General features: G+C 39.2%; 1 protein-coding gene across 5 annotated transcripts in view; it reads left to right on the top strand.

Moving 5' to 3' along the window:
- The window catches only part of LARP1 (La ribonucleoprotein 1, translational regulator), a 105,820-nt gene extending 84,083 nt beyond the window's left edge, over positions 1 to 21,737 (top strand). For all 5 annotated transcript variants that reach the window (XM_039335773.1, XM_039335770.1, XM_039335772.1 and 2 more), the window contains exons 10-19: positions 3,221 to 3,390; positions 4,757 to 5,110; positions 9,581 to 9,704; positions 12,928 to 13,133; positions 13,262 to 13,368; positions 13,622 to 13,773; positions 14,361 to 14,505; positions 14,709 to 14,818; positions 15,248 to 15,375; positions 16,319 to 21,737. In XM_039335773.1, coding sequence (XP_039191707.1) covers positions 3,221 to 3,390; positions 4,757 to 5,110; positions 9,581 to 9,704; positions 12,928 to 13,133; positions 13,262 to 13,368; positions 13,622 to 13,773; positions 14,361 to 14,505; positions 14,709 to 14,818; positions 15,248 to 15,375; positions 16,319 to 16,555 — 1,733 coding nt within the window. In that variant the 3' untranslated portion in view covers positions 16,556 to 21,737. The remainder of the gene's footprint in view (positions 1 to 3,220; positions 3,391 to 4,756; positions 5,111 to 9,580; positions 9,705 to 12,927; positions 13,134 to 13,261; positions 13,369 to 13,621; positions 13,774 to 14,360; positions 14,506 to 14,708; positions 14,819 to 15,247; positions 15,376 to 16,318) is intronic.
- The last annotated feature ends 5,319 nt before the right edge of the window (positions 21,738 to 27,056 follow it).

A 27,056-nucleotide genomic window follows, 5' to 3' on the forward strand; every position in this document is an offset into this window, starting at 1 on the left:
GCCGAGCAAAGAAGAGGAAATGCATCTCTTGGAAATATGCCCAGTGGGATTTTGCAGATGGCATTAGCCGCAACTTCGTGTATGTGTGTGTGCTATTGTCTGTCGGGATTCTGAAGGTTGCCAGAGGCACTACCTCTCAGATAACCACATGTGAGACCCTGCTTGCAAGGTTGGGCCAGAAAATCAGTTGGAGTTCAGCTATTGTACCAGCCTCCCTGCTGCATAGCAGCTTCCTTGCCTACTATGTTTGAGGCTGTCTTTGGCCTGGCAGTGGAACTTCCAAGATTTATGATTCTAGGGGAACTTCAATCTGCTATCTTACGGGGGCAGACCCAAAGACTGCATGGAAGCTCATGGCCACCATGACAACCATGAACCTGACTCTTTGTTGCAGGTCTGATCTGAGGGAGTGGGGGGCACACGATAGACCTGACTTTTGTTTTGGGGCACTGGCTGTGTGATTTGGACTTGGGCAAAATTATATCCCTTGTCATGCACAGCCCACTACCTTGTGATCCTGTAGTTAGTCTTAGCTCTGAAAGAAGTGGTGGTGTGCCCTCTCTTAAAGAACCTGGAGGTGCTCCTGCTCAAAAAGCTGGGGGCAGCTGTGGCCAGGAGACTTTTTATGCCTATTCCCAGGCTGGGAAGTCCTGCTTCTTAGTTACTTATCCTTGGTCACCTCTCAATTGGACTGTTACACACAGTTGTACAGGAGGCTGCCCTTGAAAATCATCTGGAAGTTTCCATTGGTCCAGAATGCAGCAGCATGGATATCTGTCAATATATCTCATTGTGCCCATGTAACACCGCTGCTCTGCAAGCTGATAGACTTCCAATTGTAGTTGAAGTTGCTGATGATTGTCTTTAAAATCCTACAATACATAGTACTAGTTTACTTGGGGAACCACCTTCTCCCAAGACTGACTACCTGCTCCACATGCTCCCAGGTTAGTTCTTGTAAGTTGTTGTAAGTTTCTTTTATTTAACTCTTGTCATCTTATGGGAACTAGGACCTTTTCTGTGGTTGCCTATGCTGTCTGGAATAATTTCCCCTCCCTGACATATGTCAGGCCCCAAATCTTGCATGAGCTGAGCATCCCTATAAACCTTGAAATAAATAAACTTTGATTATTTCATAGCAGCAGATTTATTTGAACGTTCTATGAAACCTCTTAGAATAAAATGTTGTGCATTGAGTAAGAATAGGATAGGATAGGATAGAATAGAATAGAATAGAATAGAATAGAATAGAATAGAATAGAATAGAATAGAATAGAGCTGGAAGGGACCTTGGAGGTCTTCTAGTCCAGCCCCCTGCTCAAGCAGGAGAACCTATACCGTCTCAGACAGGTGATTATCTAGTCTCTTCTTAAAAATCTCCAGTGATGGAACGCACACGATTTCTGGAGGCAAGCTGTTCCCCTGGTTGATTGTCTTCACTGTCAGGAAGTTTCTCCTTAATTCCAGATTGCTTCTCTCTGATCAGTTTCCAACTATTGTTTCTCATTCTTCTCTCTGGTGCTCTGGTGAATAAAGTGACCCCCTTTTCCTTGTGGTAGCCCCTCAAATACTGGACTACTGCTATCATGTCTCCTCTATTTTTTCTTTTCTTTAGACTAGCCAAACCCAAGTCCCGCAACCGTTCTTCGTATGTTTTAGTCTCCAGGCCTTTGATCATCTTAGTTGTTTTTCTCTGAATTTTTCCAAACTCTCAACATCTTTTTTTGTGATATGGTGTGGTCTTACTAGGGTTTTATAAAGCGGTACTAATACTTTGCGTGAACTTAATTCTGTGCCTCTGTTTATACAACCCAGAATTGTATTAGCTTTTTTGATTGCTACTGCACACTGCTGGCTCATAGTCATGTGATCGTCCAAGGTCCCTCTCACAGTTACTGTTTTTAAGCCAGGTCTTGCCCAGTCTGTACTTGTACCTTTGATTTTTCCTGCCTAAATGTAAAACTTTGCTTTTCTCCCCATTGAAATTCATTTTGATTGATGAGGCCCATTGTTCAAGTTTATCTAGATATTTTTGGACCCTGAGTTTGTCTTCTGGGGTGTTGGCTACTCCTGTCAGTTTGGTGTCATCTGCAAATTAAATGAGTTTCTTTTCAATTCCCTCATCTAAGTCATTGATGAAGATATTGGGCCTAAGACAGAACCTTGTGGTACCCCACTACTTACTTCTCTCCATGTGGATGTAGTGCCATTGAGAACTACTCGTTGAGCATGGTTTCTCTGCCAGCTACAGATCCGTCTTGATATGCAGGTCATCAGTCTGGTGGTGATGTTGTCTATTTTACCTTTTTCTAGTTTACCAAGGAGTAGGTTGTGGTCTACTTTATCAAATGCCTTACTGAAATCTAAGTATACTACATACACAGCATTTTGCCAGTCTACTAGTTTAGTCACTTTATCAAATAATGAAATAAGATTGGTTTGGCATGATCTGTTTTTAACAAACCCGTGCTGGCTACTGGTTTTGACTTTGTTTGCTTCTAGTTGTTCGCAGGTCTGTTTTTTGATTATCTTTTCTAGGATCTAATAGATTGTGAGTACAACTAGATTGCCTTGCTCATGCAAGTTATTGTTCCATTTGGCTTCAATTATCTGTTGCCATCACCTAAGCATGTATTCTGGATAAAGAATATTTCAAGGGCATTTTTGTTTGTCTTTGAAAGCTCCCCATTTTGAAATCCTTACATTGGGATGTACAAACTTGCTCCCTATGCTCATGTTATGCAGATTTTGTAATGATCAAACAGGTTTGTCTGTTTCATAATATGTCTTCTAGTTGTATTTTTCTGATGGTAAAAGCATTAAGATAGGGTTGGATTGGTGCTGTATGATGTGTCTGGGGATTATATTAGAAAAGTGGATTAAAAAAAAAGGTTAAGGAACCAAGAGTGGTAGAAATAAAGAAAAAATAAATAAAATATTAAATTTATAAAAATGAAAGGCCAAGTAAAACTCTTGACAAAAATTACATGATATAACCTATATGTTTTATACATAGTTAATGCAAATTAGAATTAAAATATGTAAATGACATCTTCTTGTCCATTTGTCTTAAAACTAAAAGTTGGCTCTCCCGTAGGAGTGCTACATCTTTATTTCCTTTTCATCCAAGGCTAATTTATGTTACGGAGTTATTTTTGTGGATATTTTGTAAAACAAGCATTTTGCCTGTACAGATACTTTATTTAAATACATGTTACAGAATCTGCTCCTGGTTCTCCCCGCTCTGCCAGTCCCATGCCAAGCAAGACAGAGGAAGTTACTAATTTGAAGACACTGCCAAAAGGTCTTTCTGCCAGCCTGCCTGACTTGGACTCTGAGGCATGGATTGAAGTGAAGAAGAGGCCTAGGCCATCTCCTATCAGACCCAAGGTAACCAGTGAATTGCATTGGAGGCAGTCTTTCTACAGGATTTAATAACATATAGAAGATACAGTAGATACAGAAGACGGGCTTAAAAGTCAGTCACGACTAGCGGGATAAAACCTGCAGGGATAACTTTTATCTTTTTTTTTAACCTTATAGAAGATAAAACATTTTCAAGAGACTGACTAATGTAACATTCTAACTTTAATTGCATTAAATGTGCTAGATAGGGATATACTCTACCCTTGGAGATCAGGGTTGAATTCAAAACTGAATAAGTCTATGTTTGAAATTGGAACCATTTTGTGCAACTCCATTGGTGGGACATTTTTTTTTTTTAACTTCAGACAGAGAAACTCTGACAAAGACACAAAAATAAAAAAGGGATGACAAATAGTCCACAGTGTTGTTGATGTGTTTTACAAGGGTATGGGTTGGTTGGCTTGTTTTAATGCAACTTTTGACTGCCAAAAGTACATACAGGTAATCCTTGGTTAATGATGGTAAGTTGGACTGAAATTTCTATCACTAAGTGATCTGTAGCAAAATGTGATGACATGGGACCCCATCATTTAGCAATGGCAATCCCTGGTGCTGTCATTCACTGAATTCCATCAGTCATTAGCAAGAACCCAACTGAATTCAAGCCATTCCTGGCTTGATCCCTCTGAGCCTTGGTAAGTTAAGGGACTGCCTCCTCTGCCCTTTTGGTTGCTTGTTGCCCCTGCCTGCCTTCATACCTTCCACATTGCATTACTACTTACTGGTCAGGGCCTTCTTTCATACCATCTTCTTCCATGGCAGTGCACCTGGGGCGCTTCCCTCTCACCTTGCCCTGGACTTCTGTTTGTTCACCAACAGGAGCCTCTGTTCCTGCCCCACCCAGGACCTTCTTTCATGCAAACAAGGATCATGGATAAGGCACAAAAGAAGGCCCCTGCCAGGTGATGGGGGCAACTAGTGGCAGTTAGCAAGTGAGTGGCCAAAGACGTTTAAAAACCTGGATGGGCCTGAAATTTGTTCGTGAGACCACAAGGGCACTGCAATGATCAGAATTTTGAAGAGCAGTCACAAGGTCCCTTCATTCACTACTGTCCTCACTTTAAATATTTGTTGAATGGATGGACATTAAGCAAGGACTACCTGTACAGTTCTGCCCTTCTCTTAGTCTTCCTCTGTGGGCAGGTGTGTAATGTGATGCAGGATTAAATGAAATGGACTTTGTTTTCAAGTCAGGTATTGCAGGTGAAGCTTTGAGTTATTTATCTTGAGGATGAAACTGAGAATCCATTGTAATTTTCCTGTGAGTGTTGTAGTATAGCTTAGTGCTCCACAGCTCCAATTTTAATAACATTATCTCACTTTTTTCCAGAAAACAGAAGAGTCTAGAACACCACTGAAGCAGAAGGATCAGGATGAACCAGAGGAGTTGGACTTTCTTTTTGACGAGGAAATGGAACAGATGGATGGTCGTAAAAACACCTTCACTGATTGGTCAGATGAGGATTCAGACTATGAGATTGATGACAGGGACGTAAATAAAATTTTGATTGTAACACAGACACCCCCCTATCTGCGCCGTCATCCAGGGGGAGACAGAACAGGCAACCACACTTCCAGGGCAAAGATGAGCTCAGAATTGGCCAAAGTGATCAATGATGGACTATATTATTATGAACAGGACTTATGGACAGAACAGTTTGAACCAGAATATTCTCAGATAAAGGTGAGAATCAGGTTTTATTATTCTATTCCACATGAAATTAATGTATTGTAGATGGGACTAAGCAAAGGTCCTGAGTGTATTATTAGAACTTGAACCAATATACTAATACAAAAACATTTTACTCACCTACCTGTGTGAACATGTGCATCAAGAAAACTTAACCAAGTGGTAGATTCAGAAAGCAGATGTTAACCTTGAGTCCATAACTGACTTCAGGCATTTCTTTGGGGCTCCTTTAAACATCGATTAACTTCCTCACATATATCTTAATACCTTGCAATTCTTTACCTTTTATCTTATCAGATATCATGAGTCAGGAATTGATTATAAATGGATTTATGAATATCAAATTATCTGCAGTTATGCTTCTATTTTGGGTGCAATTTCCTTTTGATTAGAGCTGTTTTATGTAAAAGCCAATATATCTCAGATGGTGCAATGGCTCAGTGGTTAAAGATGCTGGCTTTGTCAGTGGTTAAAGATGCTGACAGTCCTGGTTCGAGACATGAATGCTGCGCAACGAGGTGAGCGTCTGTCCTTGTCCCAGCTGCTGCCCATCTAGCAGTTCGAAAGCATGCAAATGTGATTAGATAGTTCGAAACTGAAGAAGCTTCTTGGATGAGAAGGGAAACATCTTTAGGGAAAACAAAGTCCAGTTGCCTTTTGAAAAAGCACCTTTGGGAAAACCTTGACCTGAATGATTGAGAATCTCCATGGACAGATAAATAGGTACCACTTCAGTGGGAAGGTAACAGTGTTCTGTGTGACTCAGCGTGTAGTCATGCTGGCCTCATGACCATGGAAGTGTCTTTGCACAACACTGGCTCCCTTATCTAAAAAATGGAAATGAGTGGCCAAAAATGTGGAAACTGTTTGGGAAAAAGTGTATTTTTGAGGTTTGATAGCTAATAACACCACTTTTGGGGGAGGAATAGTGCCATACAATTATATATCAATGTAAAGATAATTTAATCAAGAATGTAATGCAACATGGTTTATTCAATTATCTGAACCGTATTCCAAGAAAAGTTATAGCCAAATAACCAGAAAAAGGAAGCACAGCTTGCTTACTTGATATCAGGTAGCTTTCCTTCATCTGATTGTAGCCAGTGAGCATGAATGTTTAGAGAGCCAATCAGGTGTCATCTTGTTTTGGCAATGAGCCAATCAGATCACAGTAGGATTCAGTTATTGATGTCATGTATTGAAGCTGAGAGGAGGACATTTGTCTGTGTTATGTGATCACTATCAAGTTGGTTGGGGTTTTTTTTGTGTTCTTTCATTTAGTGAGCTTGTAAAACGTAACAAAATTAAAGTAATGGTGCAAAGAGTTGACTGGTTGCCCAGAAAGCGATGTAAAATAGTATTATTAAGTGAACAAGGCTACAGTTATAAAGAAATTAGAAGAAAAATTGGTGGAAACTTAACCAAAGGTGGCATTTCTACTGTACATTTTTCCCAAAAGGTTTCCACAATTTTGGCCACTACTGTAGAGTTGGAAAAGACAGGGGAAACCTTTACCTTTATACTCTTAGATATGTGCATGTATTTTTTTGAATGTAGTGTCTGACAAGCCAGCAGTTAATTGTATTTGCAGAGTGCTTTGGAGAGGAAGTTCTACCAATTGTTTCCTACTACCATATAGATTATGATCTCAAGCACACTAGCTACCTGATCACTCTTGGTTACAGAATATTTTTCTTATCTTTTCTAGGCATGAATGAGAGTTAAATGCCTTTTATTACCACTGCATATTAGTGGACAAATATTTCTTTGGGTTTGTTACAGTGCCTTCTTTCATGTAGTTATTAGGCTGTTATTTCGGCTTATATATTGACTTTATTGTACACCTATAGGATGTGAGGTGTTAGAAATAGTACAGTTAGTAGGCTGAGTTGAGGAAGATTCTATATTCTGATCCAGAAAATGTGAGGACAGTGTTGCTACATTTATCTCATGTCACTGGGGATGAAATTAGCCAGCTTCTGGTTATAAATTTTAAATAACAAAAGTTAGCATAACTTATGTTCTATAACAGAATGCTATTACCTTAAATTGATCCCTTTCAACAAGGGAGCATGTCAAACACATACCTTTCCTTTTTGTCACTTAGATCTTTTAAATGTGATGTTTAGTTTGTATTTGTTGAAGGATTGGTATAAATCATCTTCACCCATTCCCTACAACCTAGACTGATGACGTTTGTTCTTGTATATATCAGCATTCTAATATATGTTCGAGCAAAAATGATTTTTTATACAGTGCATTCAGAAAGTATTCAAATCCCCTTCACTTTTGTCAGTTTTGTTATCCTGCAGCCTGATTTTGCAGTTGTTGAAATTTATTTTTTTCTTCATTAATCTACACTCAAGTACCCTATAATGACAAGGAGAAAACAGAATTTTAAAAATGTCTGTAAATTTAATAAAAAGAAAAAATTAAAACATTACATTGGCATAAGTATTCAGACCCTTCACTTAGTACTTTGTTGAAGCACCTTTGGCAGCAATTACAGCCTTGAGTTTTTTTCAGTATGACGTGACAAGCTTTGCACACCTGGATTGGGGGATTTTCTGCCACTCTTTCTTGCAAATCCTCTCAAGCTCATTCAGGTTGGATGGCGACAATTAGTGGAGAGCCATTTTTAGGTTTCTCCAGAGATATTGAATAGGGTTCAAGTCAAGGCTCTGGCTGGGCCACTCGAGGACATTCACAGAGTTGTCCCTAAGCCACTCCTGTGTTGTCTTGGCTGTGTGTTTAGAATCATTGTCATGTTGGAAAGGGAACCTTTGGCCCAGTCTGAGATCCTGAGTGCTGTGGAATGGGTTTTCATTGAGGATATCCTTATACTTGATTCCATTCACCTTTCCCTCAACCCTGACCAGTCTCCCAATCCCTGCTGCTGAAAAACATCCTCACAGCATGATACTGCCACCATCATGCTTCACTGTTGGGATGATATGGGGCAGGTTATGACAGTGCCTGGTTTCTTCCAGCACATAATATTTAGAATTGAGGACAAACAGTTCAATCTTGATTTCATCAGATAAACTGTTCAATCTTGATTTCATCAGACCAAAGAATCTTGTTCCTCACAGTCTGAGAGCCCTTTACAGGCTTTTTTTTTTTTCCCCCAAAACTCCAAGTGTTTTGCTTTCATGTGTTTTGCACTGAGGAGAAGCCTCTGCCATAAAGCCTAGATCGGTGGAAGGCTGCACTAATGATTGTCCTTCTGGAAGTCTGTCCCATCACCACACAGGATCTCTGGAGCTCAGAGTGAGTTCTTGGTCACCTCTATTACTAAGGCCCTGCTACCCGATTGCTCTGTGTGACTGGGTGACCAGCTTTTGAGTCCTGGTTGCGCCAAACATCTTCCATTTGAGAATTATGGAGGCCACTGTGCTCTTAGGAACCTTCAATGCAGCAGAAATTGTATTGTAGCCTTCCCCAGATCTATTCCTTGCAATAATCCTGTCTCTGAGTTCTGCGGGCAGTTCCTTTGACTTCATGGCTTTTGCTCTGCTTCATTGTGCATTGTCCGCTGTGAGGCCATCCACAAAGAGGTGTGTGCTTTTCCAAATCATGTCCAATCAATTTAATTTAATTGACTCCAATCAAGGTGGAGAAACATATCAGCAACTATCATGAGAAATGGGAGGCACCTGAGCTAAATTTCAAGTGTTGTTGCAAAGGGTCTGAATATTTGTGCCATTGTGATATTTCCATTTTTTCTTTTTAATAAATTTATAGACCTTTCTAAAATTCTGTTTTCACTTTGTCCATTACTTCTACCTTGACAAAAGAAAATTCAGTGGCGAATACAGGAAGATTGGTACAGTACTTTGTGACATATTATTAAAATGTAATACAGAATCATTTAGATAGCTGTGGGCTCAATAAAACATAATTGGATAATTGTATTTAATCTGTTCATATATAGAATGGATGAGAAAAAGGCATTAAATTGTCCATTTTGGATGTCATCTCCCCATAGTCAGTTGCTCTTGAAATTTCTCAGTTCTGAATGTGACTAAAAATGAGCTGTCTGAGCATGGGGAAAAAAAAGTTAAAATAATGTGAACAGGAAGTCAGAATGTTACTTTCATGAGCTCCTTTTATTAACTTTGTAACCTGTCTCTGTTGAATGTGAATGGGAGGCAGACATACAGAAAAGAGCATTTATCACAATTACATTGATTTTAGTCTTCTGCGGAATTCCTAACTAAACTGTACACAAAAGCTTTGTTTTGTAATTCTGATGATTTGTCTTACATTGAGATGGTGAGGTATATCACTGTATTTTGAAACAGTTATTCTTGATAAGTCACCTGTTTAGGGACCCACTTTCTATGTCCCCAATTTACTGGGATTCTTGTGAGGTTTTGGTGCTGCCCTGACACGATAGACATAAAGTGTAAATCTCTTCTAGTCACGTATTTTAATTTTCATTTGTGATCTTTTGAAATGTAGCAAGAAGTAGAAAACTTCAAGAAGGTGAATATGATCAGCAGAGAACAGTTTGACACACTTACCCCTGAGCCTCCTGTTGATCCAAATCAAGAAGTTCCCCCAGGACCACCCAGGTTCCAGCAAGGTAAGGGTTTTCAGAGATTCAGTAGGAGTCTTCCACATAGGATCTTTTGACCATTCTGTCTGCACTGTTGTATTTTTAATCTGCTGTTCTCTGGTTTTCTGGGGTTATTTTTTCTTGCATGTAAAGCATCTAGAAAGGTCTTCCTGTTTTATTTTATTGTTTATCAAATTGATATGCCCGCCCATCTTACACAAGGTGACCCTAAGCAGCATATATTAAAAATCTTACATTTATTCCAGTGCCCAAATCCATCATTTTATGCTTGCTTTTTAAAACTTTGTTGCTTTCACTTCTTTTTATTTTTAATATTTTATTGATTTTTAACAATTACAATCTTTAGTGCTTAGTAAACAACATGTTATCTGGGTTCACATATTTTAAGAGTAACTTCTTCAATGTAAATCTGTTCAGTACTGCACAATCCAGTGTTTTTTTCCCCCTGATCCTCCTTTCTTCCCCATATTTTTTCCATTTCCCCCTCATTACACAGTTATGTTGATGCATACAAAGTTAAATATAAACATCATCATATTTAACTAATACTATACAAATAATATCAATTCATAAACCAATACCGTTTTTCATGCTCTTGTTAAAGTTTGATTTCCCATCAAGATTTGAAATATCTTTGTCAATTATGATTTTCGCAGTATTAATTACATTTATATAGCTAAGAATTTTATTCATACCAGCTATCCTCTTATTTTCATGTTTTCCATATCAAAAAAAGAAAAAAAATGCTATTTTAACTCTAAATCATATTTTTCATTATGAAAGTCTAATTATATCTAAGGGTCATCCATTCTTTTAATCATATTCAAACATATTTAATCATATAATGCGCCCTCTAATAGGTCAAATCTTCTATTTTTTTTAAGTCTAACTCGCTTTCTTTCTTTGCCAAGTAGCTTTCCAGGCCAAGGCAATTAAATCACCCAGGAATTTTCTTTCTATTTTTGTAAAAGTTGCTTGGAATGTGGAAGACAATTTATGTAGAGTATTTTGGGGCTGGGAGAATTCCATCCATTTATATTCCCAAAGCAATTCCCATTTTCCTTCTCCCTCAATTTCTCTTTTCATTTTTTGTCTCCCAAGTTGTGACATTTCCCCTGACAGCTCTATATTCCATTTTTAAAAATCTTCTTCCTTATCATCAGGTATATTTTGCAGACCTAAGGGATAAAACACCTTTTCCATTTTCGTTGTTATGACTTAAGTCTTGCAGTATTTTATTTGTATATGGTAGTTTATATTTCCCTTCTTTTATCTCTTCCGTCTCTGGGTCAATGTCCTCTGCTTCAACTTCTAATTTCTGGTTTATTTGTTCATACTTTGTAGTTATTGTCTGGGAATTTTCTAGTTATAGATTTAATTTGGAGAATTGCTCATTTATATTATCTAAATCAGTGGTTCTCAACCTGTGGGTCGGGACCTCATTTGGGGTCGAACGTCCATTTCACGGGGGTCGCCAAACAACGCAGTCCGCCATTTTTTCCCCCTTTTCCTTAGCTGTGCTACTCCCTTTTATTCTATTGGCTTTTGAAAGCCAATAGAATAGACTCTCTTGAATAGAGTCTAATTCTATTGGCTTTCAAAAGCCAATAGGAATTGTCCAGGCTGTCTCTGCCCTGCTGAGCTCGCCAAAAGTCCCATTCTGCAAACGGTGCTGCACCAGTTGAGTAGTCCTCGACTTATGACCGGTTGGGGGGTCGCGGCATTAAAAAGGTTGAGAACCACTGATCTAAATTGTTTTTAGTCTCATTATGGTTTCTTTCTGTGTTCTCTTTGTGTGTGACAATTGTTTGATGAATTAGTTGTGGCATAGAGTATATTTCCTTCTGAAAAATGTTTATTTTTTTCTCGAGGCATCATTCCTGGAGATCCTTGATTATTAGTCTGGGTGGGGGCTTCAAATGGAGGTGCAAGGTATATTTTCTTACCACTTTTAGCTGGGTGTAAAACATCCATTTTGTTTCCTCCCTCCAGATAATCTGTCAAAACTTTTATGTTCTCCAAATACAAGTCTTGTCTAGCATCACCAAGTAGAACAAAGTTTCATCTAATTTTCTAGTCTTTATGTGTAGCTTTTATAATCCAATAGGTTCCAGAATGTGGGTCCAATCCTAAAAGCAACATTTTGAAATGATCCTTTGTCTCAGGCATCCAAGAATTGTTGGTCAGGCAAGGTTGTAATCCACAATATTTAAACTGTTCAAAATGTTCAGCCACCCTGAATACAGTTCAAAAGTCTCTCGCAGCCAGACGTAGTCAAAAGTCATTTTTTTCTTTCTTTCCCAGTAGTTCTTGAGAACAGAGGTCCAAGCTCAATAGATGTTTGTAATCCAAGAATGTCAGGTTGATAAGTATGCCAAAATATTTTTCTTTATTACCAGCTGTTTTCCATTAAGTTAGGAGTCACCAAGCAGCCTGGAAGCTAGTTGTAGTGCTATACTCAAATCCACCACTAGATGTCATTCAAAATCCACTTTCCATCTTAAGACAAAGGGCTGGTTTCTCATATTTCACCTGAATGGGTTCCCCCCCCCCCAAAAAAAGAGAAAATCTTAACAATTATCTCAGTTCTCAAATTTATTCAAACTGTAGGTTTATGTTACTTCCACTTCAGTATTATATATTTCTGTTCCCCATAAAAGAAATTAAAACGCTGCTTCCGTTCCTCTGGAAGGGTGGGGCTACAATCCCCTTCCTTCTCATGTTTGGAGGTTTTTAGCTTCTTGGGAGTCATTCCCAGGAAATTCAGTTGTGAAATAGTTAAGAAAGAATCAATATTCTCACCCAGTTCCAAACATGCTGTTTACAATCTGCTAATTGGTGCTTTTCTTCTGTTGTCAGTGGCTAATGGCTGGCCACAGGAATGTAGCCAGTCTTTCCTCTACTGGTTTGGAGGGCTTTCCTGGGATCCAACGGAAAGACCGAAAGACCACTGTCTCTCCGTGATCAACGAGGCACCCCTCCTTCATCGCCTCTTTGGGGCGACTTTAGGTCCCTTTAGGGCACCCAGCAGGGAGAAATCTGGCCTAGAAGGCAGAGCCCTGATTTCCTGCGTCCATCTCATCGCGATGCCAAACCAGAAGTTAGCTGCTTTCATTTCTTTTCCTTAAAGGGAATCGGAAAACACAGTTTCTGAGCATGGATGTTGATGTTTTTATTTTTTGTGTATAAACAGCATAGTTTAATTGCTACTATTTTTTTTTCATTGTAGTTCCAACTGATGCTCTGGCAAATAAACTCTTTGGTGTACCCGAACCTTCAACCATTGCCCGATCTCTGCCAACAACTGTGCCAGAATCCCCAAACTACCGCAATGCAAGAACTCCTCGGACCCCCCGTACACCTCAGTTGAAAGACCCCACACAGACGCCCCGGTTTTATCCAGTGGTTAAGGAAGGCAGATTGATAGATGCCAAGGTAAGGCCTGCGCATCAGCTCCTTCTACGTGCCTATAGATATTGGGTATCTCTTGACTCAGCTAGAATTCTTTGTGAACCTTTAATGTTCATAGAGAACCTCTTATATGTTCCTTCTGTTTCTTATAGACACCACGGAAAAGGAAAACACGGCACAGTTCAAATCCCCCAATGGAATGTCACGTTGGTTGGGTGATGGATTCTCGGGAGCATAGACCTCGAACAGCATCCATCAGGTACTAGAAGGCATAATGATTTCTATGAAGAACAAAAGATTGAGAGACCCTGTTGAAGAAACTGTATGAGTTCTCTTCTTCCTCATAAGTCAGTGCCCTTTTTACTCAAAATAATTCCTTAATTAGCATTTAAGACTTTCTCAGAAGAAGCTTGTCAGATTAAAATCTAATTTAATGTGTCTATATCTACTTCTGAACATTTGAGCAATTGGTTCCTATACTGACATAATTTTTTTAAAATTTATTTATCTAGTTCCAGTCCTTCAGAAGGCACCCCGGCTATAGGCAGCTATGGCTGCACCCCACAGTCATTGCCTAAGTTCCAGCATCCTTCCCACGAACTCCTGAAAGAAAATGGCTTCACACAACATGTCTACCACAAGTATCGCCGGCGCTGCCTTAATGGTGAATTGTATAGATACTGCTGAAGTTGTCATGTATTTGATTTTTGTGCAGGCTATAGTGAATGGAACAGATAGTTTGCCTAATATTTTGGCCAGATTTACCTTCTTGGAAGTGATATTCTTTGCAAACCTTCATTATTGTTTGAAGTAGTAATGTGTAGACTAGATCTGCATGTAGTGCAATGAGCAGGGCTTATTGTGAATTGGACAAAAAAGCTGCTCTGTTCTGCTAGGTTATGTGTTCAGTTGTATAAAGCTATATGTGAGGTTGTAGTTGAATCACTTCTAATTGGTGTGGGCAGTTTTGAAGATAAAGTTTTCTTTCATTTAAAGCCAGTCTTTTTCCATTCATGATATCATTTAAGATTGCAATCCTTTGGCTGCTCTATGGCATTGCTACAGAAATCTCTCTATCTGGCTTCAAGATCCAAAGGCCCAGGCATTCAGCAGATTCTTAATTCTGTGTATAACAGAAACATAATGAAGGGGATTGTGTGTATTTTGTCATGAGGATGAAGTGAAGTATTTTTAATTGGCATGGACTTTAAAATAGGTCTTAAAGAGTTTTTCCTCTTTGTTTTTATCCAGAACGGAAACGACTGGGCATAGGCCAGTCCCAGGAAATGAATACTCTCTTTAGATTCTGGTCATTTTTCCTTCGGGATCACTTTAATAAGAAAATGTATGAGGAATTTAAGCAACTGGCTCTGGAGGATGGAAAGGAAGGGTACAGGTAGGTCCAAACCTATTTATTGCATCATCATAGTTGGCATTTTAAATACGGAAAGGGGGACACATGGATTGATCTTGGCTTTAGTAACAAATATGGTGATAGCCCTCAAAGAGGTATTATACAGATAATTTGTCTGACTTGATCAAATAAACTCTTGTAAGAAAAATTAGAGCATCTGAAATTACAGATATATGGTCTTGCAGATATGGACTGGAGTGCCTCTTCAGATATTACAGTTATGGACTGGAGAAAAAATTCCGACTTGACATATTTAAAGATTTCCAAGAAGAAACTATAAAAGATTTTGAGGCTGGTAAGTGATTTTTTTTCCGATAGCACATATAGCGGCTGATATTTCAGGGAATAATTATGTAATCTTTCTTTAGAATAAATAGTTGGAGTTTTGATTATTCTCTGATTCCAAAACTATAGTATGAAAGGATGTTTTGAGTACTGCGCATAGGAAAAACTCTCAAAAAGACATGAATACTGGGAGAAGCTCCTGCGTTCTGAGGCCAAGATTATCTTTAGCTTTTTGCTGTTTTCTCTTCTGCAAAGAGAGGGCCAGCTGCTTTCTTGTCCCCTCTGTCTCTTACCCCCTCCAATGTGTGTGCAGCTAATTAAAAGTTTGTTCACATAAGTTGCCAATTTTTTGCCACTATTGGCTGAAATGAAATTGTTATGGTTTCCTACATCTATGTTAAATGAGACTTATTTTTCGTTTTTTGTCTCTTGTTAATAGGCCAGCTTTATGGGCTTGAAAAGTTTTGGGCCTTCTTAAAATATTCCAAAGCCAAAAATTTGGACATTGACTGCAAATTGCAAGAATACCTCAGCAAATTCCGCCGCCTTGAAGACTTCAGAGTTGATGTGAGTACAAATAACTGTTTCTTCCTTGTAATACAATATTTCTAATGATTGTGTTTTCTTCAACTTTTATGGCTATATCAGGCAGAGTCAGTTAATAATAACGTGTTTGAAATAATATGAAATGATAGGGAAATTCTGCTTGCAAATTAATTGCAAACACTGGCTGGGTGACTTTGGCCCTGACACATTCTCTCAGCCACTTTAAGATGGTTGCTCTGAGGAAAAAAGGTGAAATTAGATTTTACTGCTAGTTGGCAGGGAAGGTCACAAGTCACGGATACATGATGTCTGCCTTAACAGTGATTCACTTAATGATTGGCAAAAATTTGTAAAATCATGTGGTGGTCGCATGATATCTCACTGAACTGTCATGAAAAAAGCCAACCCTTCACTTGCATGAAAATGCTAAGCAGAAAAAAATAATAAAAATATACTTTTTAAAAAAAATAGCCCAGTCATATATGAAAATCTTCAGATAATTATGGATGAAGGTATGGATATCAAGACTTGGGAATTAGAATTGAAAGCCATATTTTGAAGTGGACTATCACTCCTAAGGGCTCGTTCTAGTTTGTCCAGTTCAGACATGGCAAAGTTAAATGCTGCAGGTCACCATCCTCTTTGATTTTCTCTTAAAGTTTTTTACTAAATGACTATAAAATCTTCCCCTTGATATTTCAAATGAAAAGATTTTTAAAATCTCAGTTTTGAGAGTGTGGACCAAGCAGCAAGTACTAAAGAAAGGAGGGACTTTGAGGTACTATCACTTTTAAAAAATACTGTAACAAAGAAAGCTCTGTATATTTCTCTTCCCCCTCCTCCCTCCCTCTCCCTCTCTCTCTCTCCCCCCCCCTCTCTCTCTCTCTGTGTGTGTAAGTAAATTATGCTTGAAACAGTATTGAGGTGCTATATAAATCGGTCTAATGGCTTTTTTCTGTTTCAGCCTCCTATAGGGGAAGAAGGTAGCCACAAGAGATATGCAGCAACCGTAGGAGTAGATGGAAGGAAGCGATACCCATCTCAGTCTTCTAGCAAGACTGTCAGCCATACTCCATCCAATCAAATGTCTGCCTCATCCAGCCAAGTCCCCAACTCACCAAGCCAGGAAGATGCCAAAAACCTGAGCCAGCCACATGCAGTTTCCACAGCCACAGTGGAAACCCAAACAATGGGGAAGTAGACAGGCTAGAACCACCAGTGGAAAAGGGGGCAGGGAGTTGGAATGTAGAAACCCAAGGCCAGGCTGCTTTCAGGAGGTGGGGGCTATACAGCGCATATGATTTTTCTTGTTGGCTGGAAAAACAAGATGATCCAAGTTGAATGCATCTTTTTCCTCGCTGTGATTAAGTCATTGATTGGAGCCAGACCTTCACATTTTCATGTCTTAGCGCCTTTCAGGGGTTAGGTTGGGTTGGGAAAGGGGAGATTTTTATAAATATAAATATATTATATATATATATTATATATATATATATATATCAAGTTTTAAATTATTGATAGAAGCTTGTTTGGATAAACCAAAATTACTCTGCATCATGCAGCCTCACAATCCAGCTCCTTCTCCTCCCTCTGAACACTTAACAACTATGCAGCCCACTTGGTAAGCTGGAAGTTTGGACCGAACAATGTAGTGTTATTTGGAGAACTAGCCTTTGGCTTTCCAAGTTCAGCAGGCATCGCCCCTTTTGGATATAGCAATGCACAAGAGGAGTCTCTGCTACTATCAGGTGTACCACCACTACTTCTGTCGTGGCTCCCTCTATGCTGCTCTTCTTTTCCATCAGACACCTACGACTGGAAATGAACCAAAGGACCCTGGCTGAAAGTGGGCCCACTTGCATTGGGCTTGCCCAGTTCTTTTGCGTGATGGGTAGAACATAAACTTGCACAGTGTCTCCCCTCGCATAGGAATGCTAAGACTTGGCTAAAACAGCTTTCACTTAAAAAAAAAAAAACACAAAACACAAAAAAACTTGTTTTAAAAAAAATCTGTTTCTTTTGCTTCCTTCCTTCAAAATAATAAGTTGCCTTATTGTGGAGTTGGGAACTTGTAGGCATCCCTGACTTGAGCATTTTGGGAAAATGGCATCTCTTTGGGAATCAGCCAGACTGTGATATATTTCTGTTTCCTGTTCAGTGACTCTTGTCTGCAGTAGCTGATGACTGTCTTCCCTTTAACCCAGCTGTGATCCGCATCAACTGGAACAATACTGTTGAGACCTAGCTGAATGTTGGTTCACACCACAGGAACAGCTTCTCTCCAGAGCAGGGGGATACTGGGGCACTTCAGCCTGCAACTTCTGCTATTGTGTAGTTGATGCTGATGTATGTGTATCAACTGTTTTAGTGTCCTTTCTGCTACAACTGCATCTGCCATTGCTTCACTTAGACTTCCAGGTGCGCCACCATTTTTTTCTTTCACCAGGACAGGCCAGGAACTCATTTGTTCTTTCATGAAATCTTCCTATTCCAGGATAGGCAGGCAGTTGCACCAGGAAAAGAGTAAAACACAAGAGTGTGGATCTAAAGGCATACATCCTTGCTTTTCATCCATGTGGTTGAAGAATATGTGCACAGGAAAACAGCTTTATCCTAAGCAAAGTAGGATTTTTATGTCCAATCATTTCTGAATTTGAGGTAGCTTTCTAGTACTGATTACTTGCACAGGATTCCCTTTTTGTATTCTTTCTAATAATAGCTATGATAATCTGCCTCCCTTCCCTGAAATGACCATGTAGCCAAGGATGCTGCTGTTTAGACTGTTGGCTAGTTGCAGGCATCACTTTGATGTTCTTGCATCACACGTACAGACAAAAAAAAAATCACTTCATGAATTGGAACCACATTGGCTGTGTCACACCACTTTATACAAAACACCAAGCTTAGCTTGGCTGCTATTGGGCTAATTGCTGGAATTTTCAGAGGCTATTTGCATGGCTGAAATTAGGTAGAAAACAACTGTCCTGAACTATAGGGGTAAATAGCAGAAAAGGAAATACATGCTACATTATGTTTCTGACAACCTTTTGTTAACTTTCCTAATGTGCTGTGTTCTGCAGGAAAATCAGCAGGGGGAGGAAGTTCATCATGCCATCCTTAACATATAGCTCCAAAGGGGATAAATGGTAATGAAAGGGTGCGATGCTGTTTATGTAGTCCTATGTACTATGGCTTAAGTTAAAACAGTCCTCTTCTTCCCCCTCCTCAGTAAAGCATTTGCAGAGGGCCCTTCTGTAATGCTGAGAATTGATTCCTCCATTTTCTGCACCTCATACCCCTAGAAAAAGTGGGGCAAGGCATACTACATCTTTTTTTTGCCGATTCTTCTGCTAGAACTGTCAGGTGTCTTGGCTACTTCCACATTTTAGAGTTCGTGTTTCAGGTGCATCCTTGATATTAATATGCTGGAAAGTACTTTTGTGAGACAATAACAGACATTAAGTCCCGCAGTTAGTCATTTGGAGCAGATAAGTGTTAATTTAGTGTTTCAGGGAGTGTGATATTAGGACAGTTCATTGATTTATAACCTCTTGTGGATGGTTTGGTACTAAATACGTAGATAATTTAAGGAGATGGGACTTTCTGCCCAGGATTAGTGCTGCCTGATGCTACTGTTTTTAGCTGTATCAAGCTTGCTTTAATGGGAGTTTGCCACAAGAGTATTCACGAGTGATAGTGCAATGATCATACAAAGCACACCCCTATATAGTTCTAGCATGGCTGAAGAGCATCAGGGTATTGCTTGCTTTCTTTGCTGTGTCACTTGTTATAACAAAACTTCATCTTGTCATTAAAGCATGATAAATGAAAACGAGCATTCCAATGTTTCACCAGGCTCAATTACATTGTGTTATTGTGGAGTATGCTGCATTAAGAGAACTATTCTAAAACGGAACTTTGGGGAATATCGTGGCCATTTTATGAATTGGCTGAAATCCTTATTATCCCAGGATTTCAGTTAGTAGTTAGGCAGATGGACTGGAATGCCTATATTTTCATTAGAACTACTGCAACTACAAGATAGGCTGCCATGTAGTGGTCATCAGTATTTTTTTTGCCATGCAAACCTAAATATCATAGTTGCAACGTGAAATAAAGCATATATTTGTGAACCATGAGATAGAAGCGAGTGCTTATGTGTTTAAAATCAATGGACACTTGTTCAAAAGCATTCTTAGAAGCAATTCTGGAAATTTGTTCTACTTAACTTTACCTGAAGAATTGGGCTTTTCTGAATGCGAATGCTGCTATGTGTCATGCAAATGTCATTTTTGCAAATTTAAGATGAGCACTAAAGGCAGTAGTAGATTGTAGGAGAAGAAGACAACTGATTAAAAACCTGCGATGCCTGTAACAATGCCAATGATTTTTATCAATCTGACAATGTTGCAGGGTTAGACTGGTTTACTGGTTGAAAGAAGTTACTTGCCACTGAAAAGTTTGGAAGGATTTACTGATGACTCTTGCACCAGCTTAGAAAGACATCGGTAGAATATGTTTTAGGCATGTAATTATAGGCTAGCCGTAATCAGAAGGCATCACACCAATCCTATAAATAGAAGAAATTTCTTTGGCAAAAATAGGCTTGAATGCCTTGTTGGGGAAGCGAGTGCATGTTAATAAAATTGTCAGTATCCTATGCTCTGATAATATGTGAAAGTACTTTCTGGGAACAGAGGCTTTCAGTTGGGATTTAGAAGCTTTCTGTGGTTCCCTAATATCTTGAGATTACTAAATCAGAGAAAGTTTCTGTTTCCCAGTGCAAAGCAAAAGGTATTTTAAAAACAACTTTGGTCATTCTGAATAGGTCTAAACTTTTATGGCCAAGTAGAAGAGGAAGTTTGAAATCTGGTTTAGATTAGACAGGAAAGTAAGTGACCTTTATCACGTGTTGGTGCTGTCATGTCTCTACCCCTTTTTGTTCCTCCTCACAATTTTCCAGTTACAGTGCGAAGATTTGTATTTGCCTTTCTTGCTCCTGGTAGCTTGATTGTACTATTAATACACAACAACATAACCTTAGAGTGCTGCCATGCATTTTTTTTTTGTTTGTTTACTTGTTTAAACAGGGCTGGGATGGGAGTTATTTATGCCTTGCATATTTTCTTTTGTTAAGCAATCAAATCTGTTAATACAACAAATTCTGGTCTCTTGTCTATCCATATCAATCTTCTAAAACTTGGATTTGTCTAACAATTAGAAAGGCTTAAGAGGGAATGTGTAGTTAACATTGTTAGATGCCTCCATTTAAAAAAATCAGTTTCAAATGAGTGGTTTATTGGGGGTGGGAGAGTTCATCTCAGCAACATGGGTTCGGATGCTTTTTTAAGAAAATCTACAGATAACCTTTTCTGCTAGTTTACATTTTCACTTTCTGAAGACACTTGAACATAGGACCGACTTATCTGTGATGAGCATATTCTATGACTGGATACATGAAAAGGGCATGGGCTTGACCATTCCTGTTTGGTTTTACAGATTTTGTTCTTCCAAGTCTGGCCCTCTAAAACCCTCCTTTTCTCTGGTGACATTATTTTTGCATGTATTCAACTTCACAGAAATAACTCACGTTTTGGTTATTGCTATTCTCTTTTCCACATTCTGCATCATGGTACAAGAAAGTGGCTTGGGCCACTGAGATCCCACAGTTAAGGATATGATGTTCTTGGTAGGAGCTTTTGCCCTCCAAGACCACTTTCTGATAACAGCATTTATGTGGCATGCCTGGAACAGGCATATGGCCAAATCTTTCCCCTCAAAATTGTTAGCTTGGTTCCTGCAGTAGTGCACAACTATGATGTTTGAAGTTTCATCGGTGTGAAATCTGTATTAAGCTGCTGAAAATGTTGGATGAACAATCTGGAAAATGCGCCATGATTGTTTTGTACACAGGTGAAACTGTCACAGTAGAAAAGAAAGTCTGGTATACCTGCTTTCTATGAGCAGGATGTGTACGTGTGTGTGCTTGCTGCTAAAGACAAACGAAATAAGAGTTTGTATTCACTTTCAGCTATATTTATTCTTGGAAAAAAACTTTAAAAACAACTGTTACCATATATCACCTGGGAGGAAAAGATCTTAATATAGCCTACCATGCACAATCCCATCTCCTGTTAATAGTATATAATTCTTGACCCATGTGCTAGGATCATCACATTGGGGAGGGGGGAAAGGAAGAGGAAAAATTGTAAAATACTTGAATGAGAACCTGTATTATAAACAGTAATATTATTCAGAGTATCTGCTTTATAGGCTGATGTGACTCATTATTCTAGTAGTGCTTTTAGTCCTTTGTAATTTGTGGTAATTATGCTTTTTCCTTTTTAATACAAAAATGTATAAAAATAAAAAGCTCAAAAGACCATGTAGTTTTGTTTTCATTGCTTTGACTGCATTCACTGTTCTGTGCCCATTATGGAAATCCAATCCTTTCTTCCATCCTTCTGATGTTATATTCCATAGGGTAGGACCACTTAATACGGTGTTGTCAGGTAAGAAATTACAATTTGATTTTAATAGTTCTTGGTTGAATGTCCCTATGTACCCTTGCTGCAGAATGAATCTTGATTGCCAGAAGTTACTTCAATTATTTTCAAAATGGCCAAAATTTGTGGCCAGCCAGAGACTCTCAAAACTTTTTAAAAATGGTGAAGAGTACTAAGAAAGAGCATTTCTCTTCAGATAATTCATAATAAAATAAATCTCAGTATATCGGGTTCTCTATAAAGATGACAACAGGTCCTAGTAATACACAGCTACTCCAGATTTGACTGTCCAACAAGCAAAAATAAATTCTACCAGGGTCCAATTATCTGGAGTATGCCAATCTAATAGGCCAGGGGCGTGAAACTTCCAGCCCACGGGGCCAGATGCATCATAGCGAAACAGCTCCCACCCCATTGCCAGCAATGGCAAAAAGGTGGTGATATGCCGCAACACGTCACGTGATGTTGCAAAGTTTGACACGTAATAGGCCCAAATACTCTGCAAAAAAAATGGCAGCATTAGCTGAAAAGCAATTTCAGCAATCTGACCATAAGAAAGGGCTGATGGTAATTTTCAGGTTAGTCATTTGCTTCGAGACAAAAAATAGATCTAATGTCTGACCCCAAGTGTGGATCAGGCCCTCACACAGGTAGTCCTCAATTTACAACCATTCATTTAGTGGCCATTAGAAATGATAACATTTCTAAAGGCTTAGGACATTTTCCAGAGAATTTGCAGCGTTCTCATGGTCGTGATCAAAATTCAGATTCTTGGCAACTGGCATGTGTTTATGACTAGCAATGTCTTGGTGTCATGTGGTCACCTTTTGCAACCTGACAATTTCAATGGGGAAGCAAGATTAACAACTGTGTTACTAAATTAATTGCACTGATTCATTTAACAGCTGGCAAGAAAAGTCATAAAATGGGACAAAGCTGTCTTGCTTGGGCTCAGTTGTGGTCATAAATTGAAGACTACAAAATACAAGGTTGCTATGAAATGAGCCCCTCCAGATTTACATCTCCAAAATCTAGCAGCCTTGCAGCAATGGAATCAAGCAACTTAGGTAGGGATGTCCTTGAGCAGCAGGGAAGCCAGTGCAACAATTAACTTGCCCTAGGGACCAGCTTCAACCACAGGGTCTCCTATCCAATTATCTGATTGTGTATTAACATGCACTTGTTGAGTACAATTGTTTAATCTGCTCTGATTCCATCTAAAATAGCATAGTCCACTTCGTATTTTCCCATCTTTCTACTGAACTCTCATAAGAGAATTTATTAATGTCAAGGTACACTGTATTCACTGCATTCCTGTGGTCAACTAAATTGATCAATCTGTCACTATCAAACTGGTTTGACAAGATTTACTGTTCATAAATCATGCTGGCTGTTACAAGCAATCTATTATTTTTTAAATGCTTACAAACCAAATGTACAATAAGGTATTCCGCTGATGTGCTGTGGATAATGAGCTGATTGGTACTTAGTTACCCAATTCCTCCTCCCCTTTTAAAAATAATATTTGCTCTTCTCAGTCATCTGGTAGTCCACCTGGATTATCCCACTTTCAGATCAGGGATGAAGTTGAAAGGGTTACTACAAATTGTTTTGTTTTACGTTGATTGTAAGTATTTATAATAGGCTGAGAGCTATGTTGATTGTAGCTTATAAAAATAGTATCTGCTGCTGCTAACAGTTATTTTCTTGGGAAGAAGGCCCTTGCTCAAGGAATTTATTATTTTCTATAAATTTCTTTTCCTCCCTAGGTGGTTTGTTTACACACATACTACTTTCTGAAACATTTTCACCTCTGAGCACTGCAAAGCACTGCATGAGTCTATCTGTATCAGTTATTTGAAAGTGTACCCATATACAAAGTAAATTGGAATAATACAGAGTGACTGAGGTGGGGGGAACAGACGGGACAGCAGGTTACTCTCTTCAACTTGGTGCTCTGTAACAGCACACTCCCCAGTATACCTGCTTTATGACCAGCAAGGTGCACCACCCAGACACCATTTTGTGAGCATGACCACACTATGTTCTCAAAATTGCTGATCATCAGCCCCCCAAATCTGTGGGTTCTGGGTAGAAATTCTATTTTTCCCAATAATTTTATTAAAAATTACATTAAACAATACAAGAACCTAATAAAAATGTTAAGTGTGGAAGAACCCTCCAGAAGGACATAGTAAGAAAAAGAATCTTTCCCCTTCATTCACAGCAAGTATATTTAACATTAACTTTTTGCTGTCTCTTAAAATACAAATAACACCTTCATTCCATGCCATACCACATTTGCTATAAACGGATCTCTAAATCTTCAGTTCTCATTAACCAGCAAAGGTCCAGTAAAAATGAACAGAAATACCCAACAATGTACAGTGCATTCAGAAAGTGTTCAGACTCCCTTCACTTTTGTCAATGTTGTTATATGTTGCAGTCTGATTCTGTAGTTGTTGAAATTCATTTTTTTCTCATTAATCTAAGTGCCTCATAATGAAAAAATGAAAATTTTAGAAATGTCTGTAAATTTATTAAAAATGAAATACCACATTGGCATAAGTACTCAGACCCTTCACTCAGTACTTTGTTGAAGCACCTTTGACAGCAATTACAGCCTTCTTGGGTATGACGCAACAAGCTTTGCACACCTGGATTGGGGGATTTTCTGCCATTCTTTCTTGCAAATCCTCTCACGCTCACTCAGATTGGATGGTGACCATCGGTGGACAGCCACCGTCAGGTTTCTCCAGAGATGTTCAATAGGATTCAAGTCAGGGCTCTGGCTGGGCATTCACAGAGTTGTCCCTAAGCCACTCCTGTGTTGTCTTGCCTGTGTGCTTAGGATAGGTGTCATGTTGGAAAGGGAACCTGAGATCCTGAGCGCTGTGGAATGGGTTTTTATTGAGGATATTCCTACACTTTGCTCCGTTCAATTTCCTTTCAATCCTGGCCAGTCTTCTAGCCCCTGCTGCTGAAAAACATCCTCACAGCATGGTGCTGCTGCCACTCTTCACTGTTGGGATGATATGGGGCAGGTTCTGAACAGTGCCTGGTTTTTCAGACATAACATTTAGAATTGAGGCCAAACAATTCAATCTTGATTTTATCAGATAGAGAATCTTGTTCCTCACAGTCTGACAGTCCTTTACGTGTTTTTTTTTTTTTTTTTTTGCAAACTCCAAATGAGCTTTCATGTGTTTTGCACTCAGAAGAGGCTTCCATCTAGTCACTCTGCCGTATAGCCGATTGGTGGAGGGCTGCAATGATGGTTGTCCTTCTGGAACTGTGTCCCATCTCTACATAGGATCTGGAGCTCAGTAAGAATGACCATTGGGTTCATGGTTACCTTTCGTACTGAGGCCCTTCTTCCCCAATTGCTGTTTGACTGGGTGACCAGCTTTTGGAAGAATCCTGGTTGCACCAACTTCTTCCATTTGAGAATTATGGAGGCCGTAGTGTTCTTAGGAACTTTCAGTGGAGCAGAAATTTTATTGTAGCCTACCCCGGATCTGTTGCCTTGCAATAATCCTGTCTCTGAACTCTGCAGACAGTTCCTTTGACCTCATGGTTTTTGTTCTGTTACAGTATGCAGTCAGCTGTGAGGCCTTCTATAGAGATATGTGTGCCTTTCCAAATCAATCAATCAATCAATCAAAATAGAGCTGGAAGGGACCTTGGAGGTCTTCTAATCCAGCCCCCAGCTCAAGCAGGAGTCCCTATATCATTTCACACAAATGGTTGTCCAGTCTCTTCTCAAAAACCTTGAGTGATGAAGCACCCACAACGTCTGAAGGCAAGCTGTTCCACTGGTTAGTTGTCCTCACTGTTAGGAAGTTTCTCCTTAATTCCAGGTTGCTTCTCCCCTTGATTAGTTTCCATCTGTTATTTCCTGTCTTGCCTTTTGGTGCTTTGGAAAATAAATGGACCTCCTCCTCTGCCTCCTCCTAGCAGCCTCTCAAATATTGGAATACTAGTATCATGTTGCCCCCAGTCCTTCTTTTCTCTAGATTGGCCATTCCCAAATCCTCCAACCATTCTTCATGTTTTAGTGTCCAGGCCTTTAATCATCTTAGTTGCTCTTCTTTACACTTTTTCCAAAGTCTCAACATTATGTCCAATCAATTTACCACAGGTCAACCCCAATCAAGGTGTAGAAACATGTCAGCAAAGATCAAAAGAAATGGGAAGTATCTGAACTAAATTTCAAGTGTTGTTGCAAGGGGTCTGAATACTTACACCAATGTGATATTTCAGTGCTTTTTAAAATAAATTTACAGACCTTTTTAAAATTCTGTTTTCACTGAGTGTAGATTAATGAGAAAAAAATGAATTTCAACAACTGTAGAATCAGGCTGTAGAATGAATATTTTCTGAATGCATTGTAAGTATATAACCCCTCTCTCCATTTAATCTACATCCTACTCATCCTTCTCTTTATTAATTAATGGGTAGAATTTCCAGGAACCTGAAATAAAGTCCATCAGATTTCCAAAAGGACTTGTTTCATAGTACGGTTGATAACTTTTTGCATGCTTTCAAGTCAGATTTTTCGGAAGTGCATTGCCACTGCGGGCTTCGCAGAGTTAACAGTGACTGGCCCAAAATTGCCCAGCTGCCTTCGTGCCTAAAGCAGAGCTGGTACTTTTTAACTTGATGTCTTAAGCGCCATACCAAATTGGCTTTCAGGGCTGACATAATTCTACGCAATTATTTCTAGCCTAGATAGGATTTGTTCCTAAGTCAGAGTTTTAAATAGACTTTAATTTACTAGGGTTTATAATTAAGGAAACATGGAATGATAGCTAGATACGGAATCCAGTTGCAAGTGTGTTTAATATGGGCACAAAGCATAACCCTCTCTTCCCCGCGATATGCCTCCGCGCAATTAAATGGATCTTGTGCATTTCTTATCTGCCGCCCTAATATAATAGGACACCGCTCACTTCTATGGATTTCCGGGATGCGAAATAGTCTGCCTTCATTGCTCCGGCGTACTAATTTAAGGTTACCAGGTCTACATTAACAAAACTCAAGGTCGACTGAGTGCAAAGCCCTACTAGCTTTGCATTGCCGTATATGAGACTCACGCAACATGCAAACGTGACCATAATTGGCGCTTTTCACTGGTTAATAAACACAAGTCAGAACAGCTTGCGCAGTAGTCGCTGGGAGGCCACGCTGGCCATG

This window comes from Crotalus tigris, unplaced genomic scaffold, assembly GCF_016545835.1.
Source record: "Crotalus tigris isolate CLP2741 ecotype Arizona unplaced genomic scaffold, ASM1654583v1 scf7180000017658.5313226, whole genome shotgun sequence".
Taxonomy (NCBI): Eukaryota; Metazoa; Chordata; class Lepidosauria; order Squamata; family Viperidae; genus Crotalus; species Crotalus tigris.